This window comes from Anabrus simplex, chromosome 5, assembly GCF_040414725.1.
Source record: "Anabrus simplex isolate iqAnaSimp1 chromosome 5, ASM4041472v1, whole genome shotgun sequence".
NCBI lineage: Eukaryota > Metazoa > Arthropoda > Insecta > Orthoptera > Tettigoniidae > Anabrus > Anabrus simplex.
Window position 1 is genome coordinate 141,393,248 of NC_090269.1, and position 27,728 is coordinate 141,420,975.

A 27,728-nucleotide genomic window follows, 5' to 3' on the forward strand; every position below is an offset into this window, starting at 1 on the left:
ATCTTGTCAACTTTGCCGTACACGAGGGGGCATGACTAGCCATGGAACATGAATCAGTTTTCTGCGAGCACTACCACGACAGCCAGTTAAGTGCTGATTTAAGTTACCTGATGACAAATCTGTGCATGAATACCTTTCAGTTTTAAAAATGAAGGAAATCAATCGGATAGAATGGCCGGACTGACTGGCTTAAGTTTTCATATTTAAAAAAAAATATATATATATAGATGATTTACGATTACTGGACGTCTCAAAATATCAGATTTTCTTTCGAAGTGGTAGGCATGTTGTTTTCTTTTGTGTGATGCCTATTATGGATATCGCGATACGTCGTACAGTTTTATTCTGTTAATTTTATTACTTCTCCATGATTTTTCATTATGGAATTGTGGAATCTGTATTAATCTACACTGTGTCCCAAACCTCTACCATGTGTCGGTAAAGCTCAAGGCTCAATAATTTACTTTACCGATCCTCTAGATCTCAATAGTTAACTTCATTTTATACATCGTGTTCTTTCTTAATCTAGAATCAGGCCAAACTGTTTCAGAATTTACACAATTTGTGTTAGCTCTGCTTTTGCTTTGGTTAAGGACATAACTTGATTTCTTTTTGCAAATTGTTAGATTTTGCGTCGACCTATAGATATCTTTTGCCCCTAGCTTTTGCGTTACAAGTGCTGGTAAGTTGTAACAATGTAGGGCCTATATCTGATTTGCATATTTGCTTGTTATTTATCTCCTAATAGTGCGACTTTAGAGGGATACACTGAATAGTGATGTGTTTATTTATTATGCAGGTTACAAAGCATATTACAGTAGTAGTAATGTTTCAGATTTAATATTTTGAGATGTGTTCTGCTTAGGTTATCTATAAGATTATATCTGCACATCTGTAGAATTTGTTCTTATATCTGTGTTGTTTTGGAGATTCTTTTGTATCGTGTTAATACCCCACAACAACAATATTCAGTTTATGGCCAATACTTCATCCCAACATTTTCCGTAAGTGTGATATCAAAACAGCAGGCTACCTCTCCTTTATAAGATATTTTCTGAAAAATTGAGTGCATAAAAGAACTTTTTCAGGATTTGATTCTGGTTGTGGAACCATAAAATCATTAATATATTAACCTACACTGCATGGTGAGATGATTCTGTTATGTGATAAAATATCTCTGTAACTAACATTATATAATATAAAATTAACCTTCATGCATGATGAGACGCAGGAAGAACATCTGTGTAAGTAAGCAGGTAGGATTTATTGTTCTTAAGATTGGCAACACTTTGGCAGGAGGTAATATTTGAATGTCCTCTGCAGTTCGATTTTTGTACTAAAATCACATGTAATAATAGTGCAAAATTGAATTGTTGTGCTGCTAAGGAATGTCATACTGTTGCTGGTAAGTTTTCGGCTCATATTCAAATACACTAAAAAAGAGTGGTTTGGTATTTGGTGTAGATTTTCTAAACATTAATATGTGACCATTTCATCTCATTAGGCAGTCTGGTCATGTAGTCATGTGATAAAGGAGGGTTAGGCCTCCTGGACCCATTCATGGCATGTTATAAATGCATGGCGCTTCATATTATTAAACCATTTCTTATATGTCACAATTCAGAATGCATGGGTTTTCTGTCATTCAGATAATGCCCAACCAGGTATTCAAAATATCATGACATGGGCAACATTCTGCGAAGACTTAGCAGTTCCACTCTATCAAGTGGTGTTATATCAATCATGCCAAAACATGGACGGCAGAGTTTTGAAGTTGAAGGAGAGCTCATAAAGAAGAGAAAGAATGCCCCAGCAACAACCAGTCCATTGAGGTCATTTGGAACTGCTTAATTCACAAAGTCACTTGATAGCAATGCAAATTTCCCTCATGCAAGGGAAAAACACTGATTTTTGTGAAAAGTTTGATTTAGCATGGAGAACTCTTTCAAGGACTTTCACCTCAAGTAAGCAAAGTGAAGTGGGATTGAATCTTCAAAGCAAATGTTAATGTATTGCCGAGTGTTTGCCAATAGTGCACGATGGCACATATTAGTAACATTTGTGTTTTTGTGCTATAAGTCTGCCAAAACAATTTTAGAAAGTTTTAGAGTATTTTTCCCTTACTCTGGATTAGGTTATGGATGTCCAGAATTAACATAAGGAGAAGTTAAAAAAGAATCATGCAGCGTATGGTTTATGGGATAACCACTGATAGCCAGTGCAATTAAACTTGGTATCTGTAGTATCATCCTGCATATTGAAATAAAAAATCAACAAGTCAAATCTTACATCATATTATATGTGGGAGTAATTAAAGTATTCATTGTCAGTGTTTGGGACTAACCTGTCTGCCCTATTAATTTTACAGTAAAATATCACAACATGATTGACATTTTCCAATGTTGCCAGCTGAACGAATACTGCTACTGTCTGGAATCACTCCCAAAATTCAACACAGACAGGTTTCATTACCATTTGGGGAATAATAAATACTCCTAATCATGTAGACCGATTGTCTGACATAAAACACCCTTCAAGAGGCTCTGCTCAGCACCCATAGGTTGTGTAATTAGAACATGCAGAGACCAATAAAGGAAAGACTCTTGAATAATGTTCGGTAGCATTGTCAGAGTAAACCATTGGACTGTGATCAAGAAAAGGTGTCTAGTCTCTGGAATATTGTAATGATATTTAGGGATCAGATATGATTACTAATTAATCATTGATTGAAATTGGTGTCTGTAATTTAATGGATTTAAGTTGTTGTAAGTTGTAACCTAAGAGTTATTTGATTTTTTGGTGTTATGTTATGAAGTTCAATTAGTTTCAAATATGTATTTCATCTTGACATATTTTTCATGGTTTATATTTGCCCCACTATGCAGTCTGCCATTACTTATTTGCGGTCTGCATGCTGCTGCTATGTGGCGACTGAAAGCACAACTATCAAGAATCACGAGATTGGCAAATGTTTAACGCATCTGCCATTGAATATGACATGTGATAACTCCTAGTCAGGACGTGTAAATTTCTTTTAAAACAAATCATGTGGTAGTTCTAATTTTTACTTCGACCTAGTGCATGAGTACATGTGTCTCAGGAAGTATGATATTGAATACCTGAAGTCCTGACTTATGTAAGTGTTGAAATGACTTTAAACTAAATTGTGATTCTTTGGAATAGTGAATTTTCCTGGATGTGCTATAACTTTATTAGGTTTTCGAAATGGTTATCGTTCAAAATCTAAGTGTAAGATATTGCCATTATGACAAACAAAGTTTTGAGCAACAGCATAACCTTCTAACTTCTTGTAATTGTTACTAAATTATAAATCAAAATTGGGCTTCATTTAAGAATTCACTTAAACCTTGTAATTCTGTTATGCACATTGTAACTATTCAATCGCGGTTTCTCCGGTTAATTCAATTGTATATCTCATGTTGCATGACAGCTTTGTGTTTGTTTACTGTAATATCTCCATCTGAGTATTACCATTTTGGCAAAACTTCATTTAAAATTTAAAACTTTAGTCAGATGAAAATCTTATTTGGTATTATTAGGTACATGACTTATTTCTGTATTGTGATGGAAATCTAAAATGCTAATTGGGCCATCAGCTTGGCCATATTAAGGCCAAATACATGTAAATGATCACCTATTTTGGTGAACAATTCTTTGTTGTTTCTGAAGATTACCTCCTCCTTATTATTTCATTAATGTAACCACTCAGGAATAAGAATTACTCTGTGGTTTTGAACTTAGGTAATTTGAAGATTATTATTAATTGAATACCCCTTTGCTTTCTATGATCGTCCATGTAGTAATGTTTGCTAGTGTGTTCATGTCTTTGATGGCCTCTGCTTTTCCTTGTCAGAAGGGGGCATGGCCTTGATTTCTATTGCCGATCATTATTGTGAGATGTAGATTTTTGGAAATAATGACGATGGTATAGTATAAGGACTGAATGATGACTGACGGTGGTGTTCATCGCTGTTTTCTGATTTTCTTGTGATGTAACTTAATTTTCTATTTCATCTGCAACAATCTGTTCTTGAGATAAATACCAATTACTTAATTTTTAATTTATTATTTACACCGAGCTTGAGAGCTGCAGTTGCTTAAGTGCGGCCAGTATTCAGTATTCGGGAGATAGTAGATTCGAACCCCACTGTCGGCAGCCCCGAAAATGGTTTTCCGTGGTTTCCCATTTTCACACCAGGCAAATGCTGGGGCTGTACCTTACTTAAGGCCATGGCCGCTTCCTTCCCACTCCTAGCCCTTCTCTGGCCATCATCACCATAAGACCTATCTGTGTCGGTGTGACATAAAGCAACTAGCAAAAATAATTTTATTATTTACTTCCTTGGTGTGAAGTAGAGAGGAAAGTGAACCTTCAAAAAATTTAATACCCTCAGATTACCTCAGTTCATATGAAGCGCACTTTCTTAAGTTAATTAGATTTCAATTCTGCTATTCCCATGGGATGAATTTTCTTTTCCATCGATTTGGAAAGATATTCATTTTATCTTGAAGAAATTTTATTAAGTTTAATTCTTGAAGTTTCATATCAAGTAGTTAATTTACTGAAGGTCCTTCATACCTTCTAGTTATAATCTTTCACTTTATATCATTCTTTTAGTCACCTCATGATTGTAATCTCTATTTAGTTTAATTAAATAATTATTTTCCTTTAAACGAAGAGCTTTTATTTCATTCAGACTTGGTATTAGTTCCATTTATTTCTGGTAGCTACAGATCCACCGCCTCTTAGCATGCATTTGTGATTTTTTATACTTAAGCTCGACTGGTCCTAATTTTAAGGTAAGTTTTCTGTTTGTTGTGCTTGTATGTGCAAGTGTATTATTTTTTTTGTTTTAGTGTCACGTTAGATCTGTGTTTCGTATATTTTGTAATATCGGCCATAAATTTCATTATGTTTGCTGCTATTTAGTACTGATGAATGAACAGGCAACTTTTTAAATGAAAAATCTTGTCCCTATGATTTTATATCTATGTAAATCTGGATGTCCTATGGCTATAATCATGTCGTGAACACCATACAATACTGTAAGTTCTATGACCATCATCGCAATATTGGCAGTATTGTAAAACTAGATGTCATATGATTATGGTCACGATATTGGCAGTTTTGTGCATCTGTATGTTGTATAACTATAACCACGATATGAGTGGTCATGGAAAATTACAACCTAGTATGTTATTCAGTGGACTGTGACCTATACAGTGACAACAATAATAATGATATATATTTCTGGGTCATGTTTCAGTGCAGGGATATTGGAAGCAATTTACAACTTCAGCACCTTTGAAGTATTTCATTTGCAGTGCAAAATGGACCAGAAATTAGAGATCAAAGAGGAACCAGTGTGGCTTGAAGGGACAGCAAATACTTCACTTGTAGGTCTTATTCCAGATAACTTTATAGTGAGTAGAAGTAGTCAAACTTGTCAGTTCACTGTCAGTGCAGTACATCTCAAAGCAAACACCCTGATAAAGGCGAAGAATCAGCAAAAGGTTTTGGGGAAAAAGTGAGTTTATTAATTTTTATTTTACAATTTTGCTTTACATCGCACCGACACAGGTAGATCTTATGGCTGTGATTGGATAGGAAGAGCCTAGGAGTGGGAAGGAAGTGGCCATGACCATAATTATGATTTTGCCTGGTGAGAAAATAGGAAACCACAGAAAACCATCTTCAGGGCTGCTGACAATGGGGTCCGAACCCACTACCTCCCAGATGCAAGCTCACCACACTGCCAACTTGCCCAGTGAGGAATTTTAATTACCTGTCATTACTCCATCTTTTGAAACTTCTGGGTGTGTAACTTAGAGTTCACTGCTGGTAGAGCTATGGGTCTCCTCAATGACCACTGATATCCGGCTCCATGGCTATATGGTTAGCATTCTGGCCTTTGGTCAGAGGGGTCCCGGGTTCGATTCCCGGTAGGGTCGGGAATTTTAACCATCATTGGTTAATTTCGCCGGCTCGAGGGCTGGGTGTATGTGTCGTCTTCATCATCATTTCATACTCATCATGACGCGCAGGTCGCCTACGGGTGTCAAATCAAAAGACCTGCACCTGGCGAGCCGAACATGTCCTCGGACACTCCCGGCACTAAAAGCCATACGCCATTTCATTTCAATTACCACTGATTGTTACCTTTAGAGGGAGCATGTAGTTTAGGGTTTGGTTGTACCGTCAGTATCAAAATTACACAGCCAGTTTTTTGGTTTAGGTGTAGAGAGCTTTCCTGTTATCTAAAGGATCTGGGTTTGATTACTGGCCTGTTAGGCAGTTTTTTAACCCATATCAGAGATCTTGTTTGTCATCTAATCAGCCTATGTGAGAACAATTCAGGAGTTATCAGATGAGAAGATAGGGGGTCTGGTCTCAAAAACAAACTATATTAGCCTGAATTGCATCATCATACAATCTGCTAGCCTCAGGCTGATCAGCAGTTCACTTGGTTATTTGCAGCACCAGGTTATTTTCTTCATTTGATTAAAATCTCTGTTACTGACATTTAAGTCACTGTTTTTGACTATTAAGATTTGTTGGTGTATAGATTCATACAGACCAAGCAAGTTTCTACATGGATCGCATACCTGTTAGCTTGCTTTTGAGAGGCAGTGGGTTTGAACCCCTCTGTCAGCAGCCTTGGAGCTGGTTTTCTTTTGTTTCCCAATTCTGAACCTAATTTAAAGCTTCAGTCCCTTCGTGCCAGTCCCACTCCTCTCCTATATCATCATCACTATAATGAATGCCTGTGTTGATGTGATGTAAATCAAATAGTATACAAAAGCTTCTGTTGTCATGGCAGACTAATATGCAATAGCACTGGCTGGCTAGAAAAGGAAAGCAATGGGACAGTAACTCACTTCTCATTTCTCGAGTATGTCTCCTTGCTGACACCTGGACACTTTATGACAGTTGATTGTAGATGGTGAGCATCCAATCAATCTTATAGCTGAGGACATAACATACAACAGGTGAGATGGAAGAGACATGTTTCATGCTGAACTGTAATTTTTGGTGTAACATAAACTTGGTGGTCCAAATTTTTATGAATAATTTTGTTTAGGATAAATAGAATAATTATCAGTATACATTTCTACTGATGTCACTGTGACATTTTAAGGAGTTTTATGTGTGATATAATTACTCCACAATTAAAAGTATCTGTGAGCACTCAAGAAGAATGTTTGTCTTCTCCCGAACTGCACCCTGTATCTGTAGAATGTTTCCCTAAATATGTGTAAAATTATGAAATTAAATACTGACAGGTAAAGAATTATCACGCTCATTTGTTGGTGACTACATTAGTAGATATATTTAAAGAACATGCCTAATATATACTTCTTTTTTTACCACAGGAAAATTTTGAATTTGTATCAGAAATGATCTCTCTGAAACAAGAAACCAAATCAGAATTAACAGAGCCACAGCCAACACAGGGAAACACATTCAAGGTAAGGTACATAATTTGATAAGACAGTGTCTGATAATGGAAATAGTAAGAAAATGGTTGAAGAGATTGTGGCATGATTTACCCACAGCCAGCATTAATTGTGGCATACCTTTCATTTCTCATTGCATGTGGGAGTGATACATTTGAAACAACTCACCTGTTCTCATAGAGAATGTAATGTATACAGTAGAACCTCGATAATCCAAAATCGGTTAATTCAAAATCTCACTTAATTCGAAGCAGCTTTTGTTCCCCGAAACATGTTGTGTGGTTTTGCATGTTATTGAAATCGTTTAATTCAAAATATGGATAATTCGTAATTCAATGAAGAATGTTCGCCTGTTAGTGAAATTCAGACTTTTAATTCGAAAATGCCTTTACATTTTGAATAAACATAGTATTTTAAGAGTAATTTAAATTCAAAATTTCTCCTCGTCATGAAAGAACGCGTCTTCCAGAATGTGCAGGGGTAACTTTGCACACTTTCACCTACTTCGGTGTATCTACAGTGTACTTCGTATCTACTATGTTCGAGCGGAATCGTAATTATTTTTTATTTTCCGTTTTAAGGAACATTACAATATTACATAGCAGGCAGTGTGCGGAGAGGTAGAATTCGCGAACACTGGCGATGCCAATAGTTGGTGAAAAAGCATGCCTTATAGCCTATAATCAATTCGTATACACCAGTGCCGATGAAACTGCATTGTTTGTTTTATTTTTTTAAATGCTGAGGCCAAACAGACTTATGGTTTTAAAGGCGAGAATTGCCAGCCGGGAAATGTACTGTGTTGTTATGCAATACACACGGAAGTGAGAGACTTCCTTCTTCCATCATAGGAAAGTTCGAAAAGCCACGATGTTTTAAGGGTGTCGGGCACTTTCCTTGCCAGTACAAGGGACTAAAAATGCAAACAGTACAGTAATCCAAGAGATAAAGCATTTGCACAGGGAAGCCAGCATAATTTTCCCTCGTCTTTGAATCGTATTTTTCTTCCTTTCGTTGCGTGAGGTTATGTTTGCCAATGTTTTTGAATAATGTACATGCACCTTGTTGGATACATTTCTGAAATAGTGTTTTTCATGGCCTTTGAAAAGTTTAAACTGAGAATCAAGGTGATTGCATGCATTAATGAGTCTTAGAAGTGCAACGGCGAAAAATCGTACAAACATAGTCACTATACTGGTGTTGTAATGTGGACAGAGGCGAGAGACTTTCTCCCCTTATCGTAGGAAATTTCCATAAGCTGCGATGTTTTAAGGGCATCGGGTACTTTCCGCGCAAGCATAAGACATCTAAAATGCATCCAGTAAAGTAATCCAGTGAATAAAGCACTTGCACTGGGGAGCCAGTATAGATTTCTCCTTGTCTTTGAATCTTGTTTTCTTTCTTTTGATTTCATTGCGTGAGGTTTTGTTTGCCGGTGAGTTATCCAAGTGGATTATTTGAATACTGTAAATGCGCCTTATTGAATACATTTTGGAAATAGATTTTTCCATGGCATTTGAGAGCTTTAAACTGTGAAGCAAGGTTGGTTGCATGCAGTAATGGGTCTTGGAATATATTGTGATGCCGCAAGGATTGGCATTTCCGAAGTACATGTTGGCGGTTAATTCGAAATCACGTAATTTGAAGTCTGATTTTTGCATCCCAACAACTTTGAATTAACGAGATGTTACTGTATTCCTTATATCGACTTGTTATTATGATTCGATCACATGCTGATCTTGACTGCCATCTCTTGGCAGAAACTCAAACTGTGCCTCGTCAGCAGCAACCCTGTACCTGTGTGTTCTGAGAGCGAGTCATCGTCATTGTGCAGTCGTTGGTCCATATAACTGAGGTTATCGTAATTGCTGCCAAACAGCATTACGACTAAGTCTTGGCCACGTTAATAGACACTGGCTAAGGGCATATTTTAATGATTACTTTCACATAGCTAAGAAGTTGTAAGAGTGTGTAAAATGTTTGTTGTTAATGTGACTTCGCTGATGGATATTCAGCACAACTGTAAGAAATTCTTGTTTGCATACTAATATGCTTAATACTATGTGAGTATGTTAATCAAAATTATTAGCAATATGTTTTACATCGCATCGACATAGATAGGTCTTATGGCGATGGTGGGATAGGAAGGGAAGTGGGAAGGAAGCAGCTGTAGTCTTAATTAAGGTACAGCTCCGGTGTTTGCCTGGTGTGAAAATTGGAAACCATGGAAAAACATTTCAGGGCTGCCGACAGTGAGATTAGAACCCACTATCACTGAGCTCGAAACCTGCAGTCACTTAAGTGCGGCCAGTATCCAGTGCCTTAATTAAGGCCATGGCTGCTTCCTTCCCATTCCTAGGCCTTTCTTATCCCATCATCACCATAAGACCTATCTGTGTCGATGCGATGTAAAACAAATAGAAAAAAGAAGAGAACCCACTATCTCCTGAATGCAAGTTCACAGCTACACGAATCCTGCGCATGGCCAACTTGCTCAGTCCATTTTAAATTATTCAACTAGGAAGAAATTCTGGATGACATTCAGAAATACTTTGTATATTTTAACACTCAATACAAATAATTGTGTGATCTACGTTTTACCAGTTTTGAAATTTGAAATATTTATTTTACTAGTGATTCATTTAATAATTGTTTTTGGCAAAATTATTCATCATTGGAATTCAAAATTAATTTACGTTGGGTGCTTGAGTTGGAAATTACCGTTAACATGCTCCGTGGATGTCACATACATTTTATTAGTGCTTTGCTATTTAGTTTAAATTATTATTATGATTCCTAGGCCTGCATTGTGTTTACTTGCTGTGTTATTTTAATTTATGATGAATGGTATACTCTGATTTATGATGAATTAATACTTCTTCTCATAGTTATGATTTGATGTAAGATTTTATTATATATTTGGGGTAATTGCCATGCTTAGTTCAAGGTGAAATATTGTGTAGCATGAATTTCTGTTGCTTTCATTGTAATTGTTGCATAATGTTGGCTGGGATTCTTATCTCGTCTGTCTCTTATCTTATATTCTGCCCATTGTGAATTTTTGTCAAGTTGCATCAGTTCTTTTGTGTTGTTTATGTGTGTGACCAAGACTCCTGCATTGTACTGTCCATTATAATGTCAGTATTACTATTTGAATTATGATTAATTTTTTATATGAAGTGTGCTTTGGTGAATATCTTTTTCTTTGTGTATCAGCTTGCTAATTTTGTGATTTTCTGGGATGATTATTTGGGGAAAAGATACACACTCAAGCTTCATAATGATTGGTCAGTCCTGAAACCATATTCAGCCTAAGAAAGACCCAGTTAATGCTAAATACACTGTAGGGGAAAAATCTATTAAATAATATGCAATTGATCTTGTAAAATTAGTGGAAGATTGTCACATTTAACGTAATGAATTGGAACATGGTTTTAAAATGAGGCCTCCATTGAGGTAAAATGCATTATAATTCCCCGTGATTATTATAATTTTAAAATAATTTAATTTAATATTTTTAAATCTGTCTAATTATTTTATTTATCTTCAGCTTATTTATTATTTCACACATGCTATGGTATGAATTACTACTGCTGGTTTATCATGTAAAATAATTATATTTATTTTAAATTTTCATTCAAATAATTTATTTATTCTGGTCTTTCAATTTAAATCCCTTTGATCATTAAATTAGTATTACAAAGTTATTTCTGCGTGTCATTTGGTGAAAATAATTATGAAATTAAACCTCAGGGGTAGCAAACCGTTATTTATCCCACTTCTCTATTATTTCTTTGGGTGTGTGCTCCATTTTGTGTTCCATATGAAGAAGAAATTTTTGGTGTTCTTTAAAGGTAAGTATTCTCTCTGATCTTGTTCATGTTGGTGGCATGTTATTTATTTGTATGTGTCTCCCTTTCCTGTCCACACTAGATTGGTACTACTGCCCAGCCAGCAATTAAAGGGATGGCATAGCCCTCATGTTAGTGACACTGTATCGTGTTCATGGCAGTATATTTCAAGATTCAGAGTGTGATTGTTCATTTCATTGCACATGATTTAGAGGTCCTAGGGAAAATATACATTTTAAAAGATTGGCAGATTCCTTACCCAATTTTCATATTTTCTTCAGCAGTTCCAAGGTGACAACTCGTGCAGTTTCAAGGACTTCTACTACATATCATGTGGCAGCTTATATCATTTCTATTAACCCTCCGTCGGGCGCAGCTGGCCTGAGAGGCCAGGAAAACATGTTCTGGCATGCCCTCCCTCCACCTCACTCCCCAGCAGGCCACCCCTACGAATAGTTTCCTGACTCGTGGCAGTGCATAAGACACCATACCTCAGTTGACTGCCAGTCTCCATGCGGCACGCCTGTAACTTTCGCGGCTTGTGAGGCCGACTGCACCCGATTACGTCATAATTTTGAAGGTGAGTTTTTCAATATATTTTTATTGCAAGGGTTAACTTTACTCAAAATAAGCTTGTTCTGTGTGAAAATTCATCAATATCTTTAGAAATAAGTGCTATTCTGAACCTGGTCTCTCAGGCTGAGTGCGTCTGAAAACGTTATATCGATAACTAATTTAAGTATTTGTATCTTTATTTTCAGATTTCCTGCTGAAATGGCCCAAAAAATTTATGATGTCTCCAACCCCAAGGATGTTGCGGAAATACGAAGCATCCTCCTTGAGGATAATGGTGATGATCCTGCTTTAGTTGAGGATTTGGGTGAAGAAAGCGACATTGCTTCTGAGGACGAGGTTGAAGAACGTGAAGTGGACTCAGAAACTGAACAGGAAGAAGGAGGGACTAGTGGTGAGGAAGACGAAGGAGAAGAGGACATATCGGATGCCTTTTTTCTTGGAAGAGATAAACAGACAAAGTGGACCAAAAAGCCATCTCTGGCTGCTGTTCGTCGTGCACAACGTCACAACATCATTACACACCTTCCAGGTGTAAAAGGATATGCAAGAAATTGTAAAACCATATTACAATGTTGGGAATGTTTGTTCAATATCGATATTTTGGAATCGATTTGTCAAATATACCAACCAATATATTGACTCAGTCAAAGCCAAATTTGCCAGAGATAGAGATGCCAAGGAAACAGACCTCATAGAAATTCAGGCATTCATTGATCTATTGTACCTGGCTGGAGCTTACAGAGCGAACCGTCGGCGTCTGGAGGAACTATGGGGAACAGAAGGAGATGGGATTGAAAAATTTGGCCTCGTGATGAGTATAAAACGGTTCGAGTTCCTCATACGTTGTATTCATTTTGACGATCGTACCAGCCATTCACAATGGAAAGAATATGATCGATTTTGCCCAATCCGTGAACTGTTTGATTGTTTTGTTCACAACTGTCAAAAGAACTACATTCCGGGAGAAAATGTCACAATCGATGAGATGTTGCCAGGATTTTGTGGAAAGTGCGGTTTCAGACAATACATACAATCTAAACCCACCAAGTATGGGATAAAGATATTTCCCCTTGTTGATGCCAGAATGTTCTACACCTACAATATGGAAATTTATGCAGGAAGACAGCCTGAAGGGCCATATAAAGTAAGCAATAAGCCAAGTGACGTGGTCAAACGATTGGCTGAGCCTATTTTTGACACAGTGTGTAACATAACCTGTGACAATTGGTTTTCAGACATTGATCTGGTAAATTATTTGAAAGAGAAGAAGCTATCATATGTTGGGACAGTAAGAAAAAATAAAAAGCAGTTGCCACCCAGTTTTGTCAATGTCAGAGGGAGGGATCAATATAGCAGCTTGTTTGGATTTAACAATGGTAACACTTCGATTTCATACATACCAAAGAAAGGGAAAAATGTAATTCTCATTTCATCACTTTGTGAAACTGATGCCATTGATCAATCTACTGGAGTGCAGAAGAAACCGGAAGGGATTACATTCTACAATATAACCAAAGGTGGAGTTGACACAACTGACCAAATGTCTGCAACTTTCAATGTGAGCCGGAACACAAGACGCTGGCCGATGGTCATTTTCTTTGCCTGTCTGAACATAGCCTGCATAAATTCCCAAGTGATTTCGATTGGAAATGGACTAGAAGCACTAAGAAGGAGAATCTTCCTCAAAACTTTGTCTCATCAACTAGTCATTGTACATCTATCCCGGCGAAGTCTGAACACAAGTGGAATGCCTACTCAGCTGCAATTGCGCTTGAAAAGTTTTTTGCCCCAAAAAGAACGTGAAACATCTTCCTCCATACCTCCCAAAAGACGCAAGTGTGGTAAATGCATGGCTGAAACAGGATTCAGAAGGATGACAAATTACGAGTGTCATAATTGTCATGAACCGATTTGTCTAAGCCACGTAAAACCGCTGTGCCAGACCTGTTATTCAGCTGCTGATTCTGAAGGTTCATTCTTCTCCTGAACTGCACCCTTCGATTTTTAAAATCCTTTACATGTAGAAACTTTCCCTAAACATTACAGTAAAACCTCGTTAATTCGAAGTCGTTGGGACTCAAAAATCGGACTTCGAATTAAGTGATTTCGAATTAACCGCTAATTCGCAATTCAGAAGTACCAACCCTTGCCGCGTTACAAAATGTTCCAAGGCCCGTTTCAGTTAACCTTGCTTCACAGTTTATACCTTTCAAATGCCATGAAAAAAGAACTATTTCCAAAATGTATCCAAGAAGGTGCATTTACAGTATTCAAATAATGCACTCGGATATCTCACTAGTAAACATAACCTCACGCAACGAAAGAAAGAAAAAAAGCACGATTCAAAGACGAGGAGAAATCTATGCTGGCTCCCATGTGCAAGTTTTTTATTAATTGGATTACTATGCTGTATGCATTTTAGATGCCTTGTATTTACACAGAAAGTACCCGATGCCCTTAAAATCAAACTTACCTATGACTCTATCACTGCCTGCTCGATCTGCATCCGATGGCTGCTTAAACTGCCTGCTCATTCCATACTCAAACATGTAACACGCCTTACAAACAATCTGCCGCTAGATGGCAGCACCAAACGTACCCATTTACCGCGTGAATACAACTAGATAAGCATACCAGCAAAATTTAAAATCTGAAAGTAAGAGAAATGTTAAAGAATTTTACGTATAAAGTGGTGCTCTAGAGAGTTATAAATTCAGCACTTTTCGAGAAAGATGTTTCGACGAACAAGAAAACCTGGAAACTTTGTCTGTATGGTACTTCCCTACATTACTAAGTAGAGGTTTCACGACTTTGGCCACCACAGTTTCTGACACAAGTTCCTGGTGCTTATTGTTACTAAAACACTTTAAAAACTTACATTGGCACAAAGAAGGTAGAACATAGTTTTTCATAGTCTGGAGCAGACTTGCAGATTTCTTGCAGTACGGTAGAGCCGCCTCATAATTAGGTCAATAAATCGTTGCTAGGGCTAGTGCAGCTATCAATGGGGATGAATTAAATGAGGTAGAAACGTTATTCAAACACGTGCTGCATTATGTTTTTTCTTCGATTACACGCACTAAATAACCACACACTAATCCCTGGTAAGCAGTTTCCGAAGTGACACACACTGACTCAGGGGGCTCACGAAAATCTTCCAGTAAATCAAGTACATACTCAGGGAATAATAATAATAGACGGCCCATTAGGCGACTTGCATATCTTGAAGATGAAAGCCCTACCTAGGATGATTTATAATGCTGAAGATGCCACACACACCCCAGCCCCCGAGCCACTGGAATTAACCAATTAACTAAATAGGCGCTACTTCCGTAAATAATAATAGTAATAAAAAGAGCAGTATATTGACACGATTTTATACTGCTAGCAAAAGACTCGTAATGGAATCTTAATCTGCTTACCCTCCAGGGTTGGCTTTTACCTCGGACTCAGCGAAGGATCCCACCTCTACCGCCTCAAGGGCAGTGTCCTGGAGCTTCAGACTCTGGGTCGGGGGGATGGAACCGGGAAGGATGACCAGTACCTCGCCCAGGCGGCCTCACCTGCTATGCTGAACAGGGGCCTTGGAAGGGATAGACAAGGAAGGGTGAAGGAAGCTCCCGGCATTTGCCTGGAGAAGTGGGAAACCACGGAAAACCACTTCCAGGATGGCTGAGGTGGGAATTGAACCCACCTCTACTCAGTTGACCTCCCGAGGCTGAGTGGACCCCGTTCCAGCCCTCGTACCACTTTTCAAATTTCGTAGCAGAGTCGGGAATCGAACCCGGGCCTCGGGCGTTAGCAGCTAATCACACTAACCACTACACCACAGAGGTTGACAATGGAATCTATGACAGCATATTATTCTGTTTTGTACCTTCACATTAACAGTTTAGTGTCCCCAGATATTCTATTACTTAGTATGTAATACTTCAAACCTTACGCTTACCATTTTCTGCAATGGTGTTTGAAGAGCTCTTGTTAGACGTCTCTGTGCTTGAATCCCTTCTCTTAATCATCGCTGAAATTAGCGGTTGTTTATAAGCTGGATAATCAGGGAAAGGGCTGGGTACAGATCCTGTTTTTAATTTTCGCGTTTTGCTGGTCACTTTGAAATCGTCATTTACGAAATGTAGACTGCAAACCACGGAATAATCAGAAGGAATCCATTTACTTACCTTGCTGTTTCCTTCCCTGGATATAATACTTAACCACTTTCGACGCAATTGTGTACTTGAAGGTATATCATGGAATGAAATATCATGGCATTCTGGTTTCCCTTTCTTTGATTTGCAGAAAGGGATGCAGCAGTACACCATTTTCACTGAAAACAAGTACAGTCTATCCTATTTCCCCCTATTTCATTCTGACAGGTCTGGAGCCGGTTGGTGCTGCCGCCTGCTGTGGGTATTTGTAAACGGAGTGTTTCATTTAGTGCCATGTTAAAATGTTGTAATGAACAGGCAGTATAAGCAGCCATCGGATGCAGATCGAGCAGGCAGTGGACTCTATCCTTGTACGATTTCCCGCCATAACACTTCACTCGTACTTCAGAAACGTAAACACTTGCCGCGTCACAAAGTATTCTAAGACCCATTAATACATGCAATCACCTCGATTCACAGTTTAAACCTTTCAAATGCCATGGAAAAAACTATTTCCGAAATGTATCCAACAAGGTGCATTTACAATGTTCAAATAATGCAACTGGATAAATCACTGACAAACATAACCTCACGCAACGAAAGAAAAAATCGCACAATTCAAGGACGAGGATAAATTATGCCGGTTCCTCTGTGGAAATACATTATTTTTTTGGATTTCTGTACTGTTTACATTTTTAGATGCTTTGTACTGGCATGGAAAGTGCCCGACGCCCTTAAAACATTGTAGCTTATCGAACTTTCCTATGACGAGGGGATAAAGTATCTCACTTCCATGTGCATTGCAACGCACTATTATGACCCCCATCCCTCACACTGTACGATTTCCCGGCTGGCAATTTCTCCTTTAAAACCACAAGACCGTTTGGGGTCGCATGAAAATAAAGCAATGCAGTTTCACAGGTAATGACAATATTGTTCGGTGCCTACGAATTTATTATACAAGCCACGTTTTTCGTCAACTGTCGGCATCGCCAGTGTTCGCGGATTCTGTTTTCCCGCACACTGCATGTTGCGTGATATTACGGCGTTCCTTAAAAGGTTGAATACAAAAGAATTCGGATTTCATTCAACTTAGCAATCATGAAGCGCACTGTAGACCCACCGAAGTGAGTGTAAGTGCGGAAAGCTACCCCTCCACGTTCCGGAACGCGCGTTCTATTATGACGCGGATAAATTTCGAGTTGAAATTACTCTGTAACATCCTATTGTTTTTAAATGTAAAGGCAGTTTCGAATTAAAAGTCTGAATTTCGGTAATGGGGCCGACATTGTACTTTGAATTACGAACTATCCGTATTTCGAATTAAACAATTGAAATAACATGCAAAACTGTATATCATGTTTCCGGGAACGAGAGCTGCTTCGAATTAGGCGGGATTTTGAATTAACCGATTTCGAATTATTGAGGTTCTACTGTATTTAAATTTTGAAGTGAACTCAAATATTGTCATGGTCATTTGTTTGTGACTAGATTGAGACATTTGTATAAAGAGCATGCCTAATATGTGTTATTTTCCATAGGAAGATTTTGAACATGTATCAGAAATAACACCCCTGAAGCAAGAAACCAAATCAGAATTAACAGAGCCAGTGCCAACACAGGAAAATGCATTTGAGGTAATGTTTATAATTTGATAAGTCATTAACTAGTAATGGAAATGGTGAGGAATTGGCTGAACCGGTTTCAGTGGGTGTATATTCATTTCAGTGCATGCAATTTGAATGTCCTAAGGAAAAATATACTTTTTTTTTTTTTTGTAAGATTGCCAGTTGTCTTACATAATTTTCATATTTGGTCCCAAGATCTTGCATTAGGTATCATGTGGCAGATAGCATGTTTCCAAAGACTGCCACTACACATATCCTTCAGTAGCATGGATCATTGCTACTAATACTTTTGACTGTGTTAATATCCTTAAACGCAGAGTTTCTATGTGTTAATATTATTTTGTTATGTTACTGTTACTAATGGTATGTAGGATAATGTGAGAAAACTATTGAACATATTTCAACGAGAGACTCTTTATTCTAAAGCATTAAGTCTGATTATCTTCTGAAACATAATAATTTCTCTGGGATTGCTAGATTTTGCATACAATATTATAATTTACTTCCAAGATTTTCTACTGGGTACTACAAAGCACAGATAGGTGCTGGGATCTTTCTGGTCAGGAGTTCGATACCACCTCATCCTGAAGAACAGAGAAATCCGAGTTGATGGATAAAAAATTACCCTTTTTATCGTGGAGGGTCAAATACACCTCCCTCTGCTCTGTGATCTTCTTGGGGCAATAGATTTTCCACAGATAAATACATTAAGCCTAACTTATAGGTGTACAAGAGCGGAGGAATACTAGGAATGCTAATACTACGGCAAATGAAATTTGTTATAAAGCTAAAAAAAATTATCATGTAATGTCCAAATGAGAAACAATTCCTCAATGTTAAATGCAAATGTTTCGGGAGTTAGTAGGTTCGAATCCCACTATCGGCAGCCCTGAAGGTGGTTTTCCGTGGTTTCCCATTTTCACACCAGGCAAATGCTGGTGCTGTACCTTAATTAAGGCCACAGCCGCTTCCTTCCAACTCCTAGGTCCTTCCTATCCCATCGTCGCCATAAGACCTATCTTTGTCGGTGCGATGTAAAGCCCCTAGCAAAAAAGTAAATATGCAAATGTTACATACATAATGTAAGACAGACCCAAATACAGCATGAATTTTTGCAAAAATAATTAAAATTTATGTCGTATTGTTCCACATTTTCAATACTATGTTATGCAATGTTTAAATTACATTTCTAATATAGGAACTAGTTTTGGCCTTGGCTGTCCTTCATTAGCCTTAATACAAAACTGTACCAGCACATCCAATAACTAAAACAAATGTACAAATGCATACAAATGACATTAACCCATTCACTGCCAAACCCGTACATATACGTTATTGAATGGTGTGCCTCGTCTGCCAAACCCGTATATACATTTTGGTGCAACCAATCGCACAAATTAACAGCATATAGTGTCATGCTTTGAGATTCCTCATAAATAGTGATTTTGGAGAGCTATATTTTGATAGTGAAGATGGAGAATATATAGGGGGTGATAATGAACTACAAGAAAGTGTGCGACAAACTAGTAATGATGAATCTCATGCGGAAGTGTCATCTCCTCCTCAGATAAATTATATTTTTTCCACAAATGTTAGTGATTTTTATAATACCAATTCTTGGATCAACAATTTTATATTATATTTCAGTAATAATATCACCATGTGGAGTAGCCATGCTACCATTATGGAGCCAAGCTCTGCATTCGGCAGGCGAGTGGGTTCGAACTCCACCGCCGACTGTCATGAGTTTTTTTTTTTTTTTTTTTTTTTTTGTTTGTTTCCCTTTTGCACTCCTAAGCAAATGTTGGGACATCTTATTCATAAGCCACAGCTGATTCCTTCCAATTTCTTACACAATTTAATTCACCATCATTCATTTCATATTTATTCAGCAATCAATCACTACTGATCTGCATTTGGGGCAGTAGCCCAGGTTGGTTTCCCTTTTGCACTCCTAAGCAAATGTTGGGACATCCTATTCATAAGCCACAGCTGATTCCTTCCAATTTCTTACACAATTTAATTCAACATCATTCATTTCATATTTATTCAGCAATCAATCACTACTGATCTGCATTTAGGGCAGTAGCCCAGGTGGCAGATTCGCTATCTGTTGTTTTCCTAGCCTTTTCTTAAATGATTGCAGAGAAATTGGAAATTTATTGAACATCTCCCTTGGTAAGTTATTCCAATCCCTAACTCCCCTTCCTATAAAAGAATATTTACCCCAATTTTTCCTCTTGAATTCCAAATTTATCTTTATATTGTGATCTTTCCTACTTTTAAAGACGCCATTCAAACTTATTCGTCTACTGATGTCATTCCACGCCATCTCTCCACTGACAGCTTGGAATATACCACTTCAAGAAAGAATTAAATTCTTCCTTGATATAGGTTTTCTTACAACATTTGAGCACAACTTAGCTACTAATTGCCAAGTTCACATGCAGATAATACCTTAAAATTCTATAGGTATCTGTCAATACGGTAGGGTACAATAAATTAAACATCTCCCTTTCGATACAAAGGAGACGATTTTTACTTGAACAAAATCTAGAAAGCGCATTTTGAGTGGTTACCTATCTTTGTTCTAACACAAATACACACAAATAAGAACAGTGATCAAAATAATCAAGAAGCACAAAGTGGACAAACAAAACATCAAAACATTGTTTCGGAATTCAAATCCACATTAAGTAATGTTACATCAATTACAAGCGTAGGGAAGAACTTTAAAACAATCAAATGTAATCAAATCCCCTGTAAAATACAAATATATATACAGTGGACACCACTTATTATGACCACTGTGGGACGCAGATAATTTGATAACATTAACCGGCTGATAACAGTAGCCGAAAAATAAAAATTGATAGGTATTTATTCATAACCTACATGCACTACAATGAAACACTTACCGGTTCACAACACTGCAATATCGTTAACTGTTTTCAGGTATGTAAAATAGTCTCTAATCGCTGTTTGCTTCTGGTTGTCTCTCAAAAGTCCATTAATGTCTAGCGCCAGTTGTAGTTCAGCATTTGTTGGTTTTGGGGAGGTTTTGTCATCCTTTTCATCATCAGCATCGCTGTCTTCCACTCCGTGTTCTTCATCTCTCATATGTAATTCTGCGGAAGTAACTGCCTGACATATGTCGTCTTTTGTCTTTTTCGCATCAGTAATGATGCGCTCATCAATGTTCATTCATTCATGAAATTCATCTTCCATTAAGCCTGTTGGACAAATTTCAACATCCTCGTTTACTTCCGGTAATTCTCTAAAAAAATCCCCCATACTGGAAACAGTTCCTTATTGTATGTGCTGAGACATTATCCCATGACAAGGCTAGAAGATGCAGGGCATCAAGAAGGCTGGTTGTTTTTGGCAAGGGCATTGGCACTAGTTTTATGTGAGTCCTCTATGTTTTCTAAGATTCTTGTGCACATTCCATCGCCATAATACGCATTCATGGTGTGAATGATTCCTTGATCGCATGGTTGAGTTAATGAAGTCGTATTCACTGGTAAGAAAATCACATTGATGTTCTTGAGCTCACAATTCACAATGTGTGCTGCACAGTTGTGAACCAGCAAAACTATTTTACGGTCCAGCCTATTATCCCACTTCAGTAACCATTCCTTGAAAATCAGTGCAGTCATCCATGCATTACAGTTAGAACAATAATCCACTGGAAACTTACTCATGCCTTTAGAGCAACGTGGGTTCTTACTTTTACCAGTCACTAACATTCTTTTCTTTTCACCAGACATACTCGCATAACATAAAACTCTTACTCGTTCCTGGAGGTTTTACAGCCTTAGGACTTTCATATTTGAAGAAATAAGTGCATTCAGGCACAGCGCGATAAACCGAATTCATGATCAAAATAAACGGAAGATTTTCAATGCTTTAGTATTTGTCCATATGGGTCTTAATAAAAGTGATTATATAATACGATTGATAACATTATCTTGATTACTATAAACGGCGTCCGCTGTATACACTTTCCTTGGTATAGCACAAACAAATATAATGTGGCATGGCAGAGTCATCAGGAAAATCAGTTTGTGATAAAGTCACTGGTATGCCTGATAATCGAAGTGACAGCCCCTTGGCTGTCATGTAGAGATACATAAAAAAATCCTATCTAGGCCATTTCACCAGGAGAGAGAGTAAAATCATAATTAACCCTTCTGTGACTGGGTATATTCACGGAGGTCGCGCCTTGGAGGATCAGCTGTTTAGCATGTGGTATGGCTAAAAAGACGAAGGCGTTCGAGACATATTTTTAAATCTCCATTCAGAAACCTATAACTTAGTCTGTAATAAAGGTCTTCAGGATTCTTTTCTCAAAATCTTCAGAAAACAACCCTTTTTCTTATGGGATGTAACTGGAGGCAGTTCAAAGAAAATTAATATTTTAAAATAAAGAACAATTTATATATATATATACTAAAAATGTTTTTTAAAATGTTGAAATGAAATATCTGTAGCTTCTAAACTAAGCAGAATTTATGTATGGCAGATGTATTATTTAAGTTCCATACTTTATTTTCCATATTATCACAATCTTTTTTGGAGTTCGGATTGAAATTAATTCACAAAATATTGTTATTGTCAACTTGATCAGAAGTCTAAAAAACCAGCACGGCACTAAGCACACATTGTTTGCCTACATTTTGTAAATACAAAGCCAGAACCTCTGAATACTACCAATATGCAACTACAATATAACACACTGAAACTGACCCAATAATGTTTCAATATATTTCCAGTTGTTTTCCACACTTACAAAAATGTACTTACAAGTATGTTTCATAATGCACATACCATGGCATCCTTCTTGGCATTTGGTACATGCAGTTCTTCCACTATTCCTATAAAGTTCAAAGATTATTAATAATAATAATAATAATAATAATAATAATAATAATAATAATAATAATAATAATCTAATGACCTGAGGCAGCCAGTAACCTAGTGCACTGTTCTCAGTTATATTGTTTGTTTGTTTGCTTATTTATGGTATCCTTTCCAAGTTGATAATTATTTTGAGCATTCCTTTCCGTTTCGAGTGATACAGCCATCGCCTTTGTAAGTAATAAATGTTTCTCGTAAACATATGACAAGTTTCAGTTTGTAGGCAGAACTCAACAAAAACTCTGACAATGACTTGTTAGATGATGTATCAGATTTCGGGAAAGGAAATACCGTATGTTACGGGGTTACCTGTGGACCCAGAGGTGAAGGAATGTGCCCGGGTGAGCGGGTCTAACTACAAAGTCAAGAATGGAATTTAAAACTTTAACAAAGGTTATATTTTCTTTTCTTTTCTAGAATTTCAAAAACTCAATGAATAACAATATAACAGGTCCCATAGGCAAGTTAGAAATAAGTCAAGTAAAATACAAGGCAGTGAATTCTACAAGTCCTGGGCTTCAAGCCCCTCGTTTGCATTTCCTGAACTACACGCTCAATTTTACAAAGATCACCACTTTACTTAAGCGCAGAAATCCCCTAATATTTGGAACCCTTGCTCCAGCAATTACAATATTAGGGCTCCCAGAGGCACTTTTACAACACTTGAAAAGAGCTGACATGCTCTTAGTTTTTCAAGCCTATTCAAGGCAATATCAGACTTTACAATTACTTGCCATCAAGGCACAACTGACACAAATGAAATGGGGGTATCTCATACCCAGCCTACTGGGCCTTAGCAGTAAAAGAACAGGTTAAGTAAATGGCCCGAAACACTAAGTTGAATGGAGGCGTGTACTTGTACTCCTAAACATGCATTCTTAAAACCTAAAAGGCACTAGGCTGATGAAACAGGGGCTATTCCCAAATTATGGAGGTGACCCGTATAAGAAAGAAATTTAATACACTAAGGGAGAGAAAAAATCAATTACCAAAACATAGTCACCTCATACCAAAATGAAGGGGAGCTCGAGAGGGTGCATCACTCTCTATCCCCGAATTATGGTTACAGATTTTATGAAGTTTTTACGTAAGCTGGCAGAAAATTACATTTTTAGAAAAGTAGGTTACATGCTAAAAGTTTTGGTCCTTTCCCACAGGTTAAACTGCTGAGCTAGCGAGAAATAAAGATGTTAAACGGCCATTACCTTGCTGAAGAACTGCTGCCTGATGAAAGAGGCACCACCCGCCTCCTGCTTCACACACACACTCAGATGTTGATCAAATGGCCAAGAAACGTGAAAATCTGCTGTTTGTTAACCCTCTGGGAAAGTTTGAGACCTTTCATGAATAATCAAGCCACACCCTCTCACTTTTATCGGCTAGCTTAAAGTTACACACCAAAACGAAGGAGGAGCCTGTGATAGGCTGAAAATTAATTACAGAAATTAGGGATTGGCTGAATTCAAACCTGGTGGAAAGAAAAGTTGAATATTGCCAACCCACAAATGAATGAACATAATTTAGTAAAGAACAAACTTAAGAATACAAAATTTCTTCAAAAAGGGTTCCTTCACTTTGCACCAGGGTGCATGATCATAGTTTTTGTAGTGGCACCTGTTTTAGAAAGTCCAAACTTCTTGATAAATGGTAAACAAAACACACAGAATTTATACAGTACTAGAAACTTCACAATCACAAAATTAAGGAGGTGACATCTGAGGAAAAGTTTAAGTAGATCTAGTTCCAAGTTCTGTGTTTCTCCTGTAGAGGAGTTCTAATTGGCGCAAGATTTAAATGTGTGGCGTAGAGGTGTACCGCCCAGTACACCGTAAATCAGGAAAGTAACAAATGATAAAACTGAGAAGAGTGCTGAAAATCTGTTACTTACAGCCACATGTGGTTTATGTTGAAACAGCAACAGCAGACTGCACAGCTTGGCGATAAGGTTATACCATAATGTTTTTTCACGTACAAAGCACAGTTCTACTGCTGTTTTTCACAAATGAAGCATGGTTCTACCACAGCATTTTCAACATATGAAGCATGGTTCCACACAGTGTTTTCCACGTATGAAACAAGGTTTTACCACAGTGTTTTCAACATATGAAGCATGGTTCCACCACAATGTTTTCCACATGTGAAACATGGTTCCACCACAGTTGTTCCACATATGAAGCATGGTTCCACCACAGATTTTTCCACATATGAAGCATCGATCCACCATAGTGTTTTCCACATATGAAGCATGGTTCCACTAAAGTTTTTCTGCAGATAAAGCCTGGTTTCATCACAGTGTTTTTCACATATGAAGCATGGTTTCACCACTGAGCTTCTCACAAATGATGTATGGTTTCACTGCAGTGGTTTTTGCAGATGAAGCATAGTTCCACTGTGGCTGCATTAACTCCAAAAACAACCAAACCTGGGTTACTGAAAATCTGCATGTCTTGTATGAAATGCCACTTCTGTAAGAAAAATTCAATGTCTGGTGTGTCTTATCATATCAAAGGATCATTGGACCCCTCTTTTTTCTTTTTTTCTTTTTTACACGCAAATATGATTGTGTCATATGGAGAGGTTTTCTGCAGCAGTTTATGGCTTTAGTGCTACAGGATATGTGCTACTGCTGGTTCCTGGATGATGGTTCCACTTTCCATACTGTTAACAAGACTATGAAAATATTCCACAATATTTTAAGCGATTCAATAACACTACCCAGCATGATTTTTGCGGCAAAGCATCTGAAACGTGATTTTAACTAAATAAGGTCTCCTGATTTCAGAAATGTCATTAGTTCTATTTTATCACATCTAGTTTTCGTGTTATTTGCCATTTACTATCTGAAATTGTGTCATTGCGGCACAGTGCTGCTTTGTGATAACAGTGAATCGGCTGTCGTTAGAGTGGCCGTGGTTTGCTTAAAGGCTGTACTACTTCATAACAGAATCATTCTAGCTTCGATTTCTGTGGCACATTCCGTTTCACTAAAAGAAAATTATATCACAGTGCAAACTGTTTTAGATAAAATCAAATATCATGAGCACTGTTGGGATGAGTGTAGTGACTTGAGGGTTTGTGGTATTCTATTAGGACAACAAACAGGCTACACTAAATTCCCTTGTTATTTATGTGAATGGGACAGCAGAGCTAGGGACAAACACTGGTCTTCACCTTCCTGGCCCAAGAGACAAGTTTTGACACCAGGTGTGAAAAATGTTACAAATGCTGCCTTATTTGGCGCACAAAAAATTATTTTGCCACTGCTTCACATCAAACTGATAATCATGAAGCAGTTCGTTAAGGCCTTGGACAAAAGTAGCGCCTGTTTCAAGTATATTGCAAGCAAATTTCCACATTTATCTGATACAAAACTCAAGGAAGGCATTTTTAATGGACCACAGATTAGAAAACTTGTGAAAGACAGAAACTTTGAACAGACGATGAATGCTGTGGAACTTGCTGCATGGAATTCAATAAGAGACGTCATAACAAAGTTCCTAGGAAATGTAAAGAATGAACAATATGAAACAACAGTGAAAATGGTGTTGGATGATATGAAAGAGTTGGGGTGTAGAATGAGTCTGAAACTGCACTTCTTTCATTCTCATCTCTATCACTTTCCGGAAAATCTAGGGGCTCTTAGTGAAGAGATGGGAGAGGAACCAGGACATCAAGGAGGCAGAAAGAAGATACCAGGGCAGGTGGGACGAACCAATGATGGCTGACTACTGTTAGTGTTTGAAAAGAGAAGACAAAGTTGATGCAGTCAGACGCTGGGCAGCCAAGCGTTCATTCCCAGGTTACATCTAGAAATGTGTACCATACCCCTCCCTGGCTAATGATACAAGATGGAATACAAATAACACGATGGGAGATTTGAGGGCGTAGACTTCGATCAGGAGAGGCAGACAACAGCCTCGAACTGGATGGCGTTGATCAATAATAATTCATGACAAGGAAACGACTAACTACCAACAAATGAAAAATCGAATAAAATGAGGGTTTATTAAAATAAAAAATGTAAATGCAAGAAAATGAAGCCACCAAAGAAAATAAAACATTATAACATACGTGCTTTTGTCCTTCAGCTTAGTGGAAGCTAGTATCCTAAGCCTTCGAGCACAACATCCCATAAACATAGATATAAACAATACCTTACGACGTGCTCACTGCTTGATTGATAGTTTTACAACATATTGAAATATCTTCAATACAAAAAGATCCTCACGGATTTATTTTGGTCATTTCTTTCTGCGAAGTAGTTCACTTTATATTTATCAAACATTAATCAAGCCTCCATCATTATTACAGCATCAACAATGACCATCACAAGGATAAAAGATCACACAGCCTCTTGGAGTAGAGCAAAGAAAAGTTACATGAAGGCAATATAAGTATCGAGATGGCCGGGGATGGAGCATCTCAGTACCAAAGAGCACACAAAAGGCAAGGAAAATAAAGCAGGCGTGCGCATCACCCGAATTAAAATAGAACAAAAAATGGCGGCCAACAGAACGAGCAAAACGGTCATATAACAGACCAAGGTAAAATAATAAACACCGTACTCGAAGTGAAAACCAAGTACGCAGGAATTACTGAAAAGGAATGTAAATGCACTGACTGATACAACATCCTTATAGCCCCTTGCTCGCTCCCACACATACACACAAACATTCAGGCATTGTCGATATGGGGCAACAATAGGGTCAATAACCTCTTTTCAATACGGATTCCAAATGCATGTAGTATGACTCACCTGGCCATGAGTAAGCTCCCAAACGCGATGTAGTAATGTGCACACTGCAAATATTTTATAAGCAGGACGATATGGACCCACGGCCCATGTACGAGCCCACCAACACGCATTGGGTACGACTCATCTTCGTGCCGACACCCAGGGCACAGTTACTTTTGGTGGCTGTACCAGGTGGTACACCTCCATGCCACTAATTCAAACATTGCGCCAGTTGAAACTCCTCTACTGGAGAAAGCCTGAACTTTAACAACCACATTAATTCTAAGGTTTCTCAGAAGATGTCTTTACTGTATATTTTGAAGTGTTCTGAACTATGTCGGTTTCGATTTGTTTTTGTTTTCTCTGTAGTAAGAACTGTGAACATTCTCTTCTA

General features: G+C 37.7%; 2 protein-coding genes across 2 annotated transcripts in view; both read left to right on the forward strand.

Annotated features, from left to right (window-relative positions):
• The first annotated feature begins 242 nt into the window (after positions 1-242).
• LOC136874411 (uncharacterized) overlaps positions 243-27,728 on the forward strand; it is a 99,461-nt gene continuing 71,975 nt past the window's right edge. Inside the window, exons 1-4 of the mRNA XM_068227787.1 lie at positions 243-278; positions 5,289-5,418; positions 7,396-7,491; positions 17,593-17,688. Of these exons, the coding sequence (XP_068083888.1) occupies positions 5,353-5,418; positions 7,396-7,491; positions 17,593-17,688 (258 nt within the window). The 5' untranslated portion in view covers positions 243-278; positions 5,289-5,352. The remainder of the gene's footprint in view (positions 279-5,288; positions 5,419-7,395; positions 7,492-17,592; positions 17,689-27,728) is intronic.
• Positions 11,690-13,893, forward strand: LOC136874700 (piggyBac transposable element-derived protein 4-like). The gene is made up of 2 exons (XM_067148350.2): positions 11,690-11,910; positions 12,092-13,893. The coding sequence occupies exon 2, from the start codon at positions 12,448-12,450 to the stop codon at positions 13,891-13,893; it is 1,446 nt and encodes a 481-aa protein (XP_067004451.2). The 5' UTR covers positions 11,690-11,910; positions 12,092-12,447.

Coding starts and splice junctions, on each gene's coding strand:
- LOC136874700 (XM_067148350.2), top strand. CDS start 12,448: ATGCAAGAAATTGTAAAACCATATTACAATGTTGGGAATGTTTGTTCA.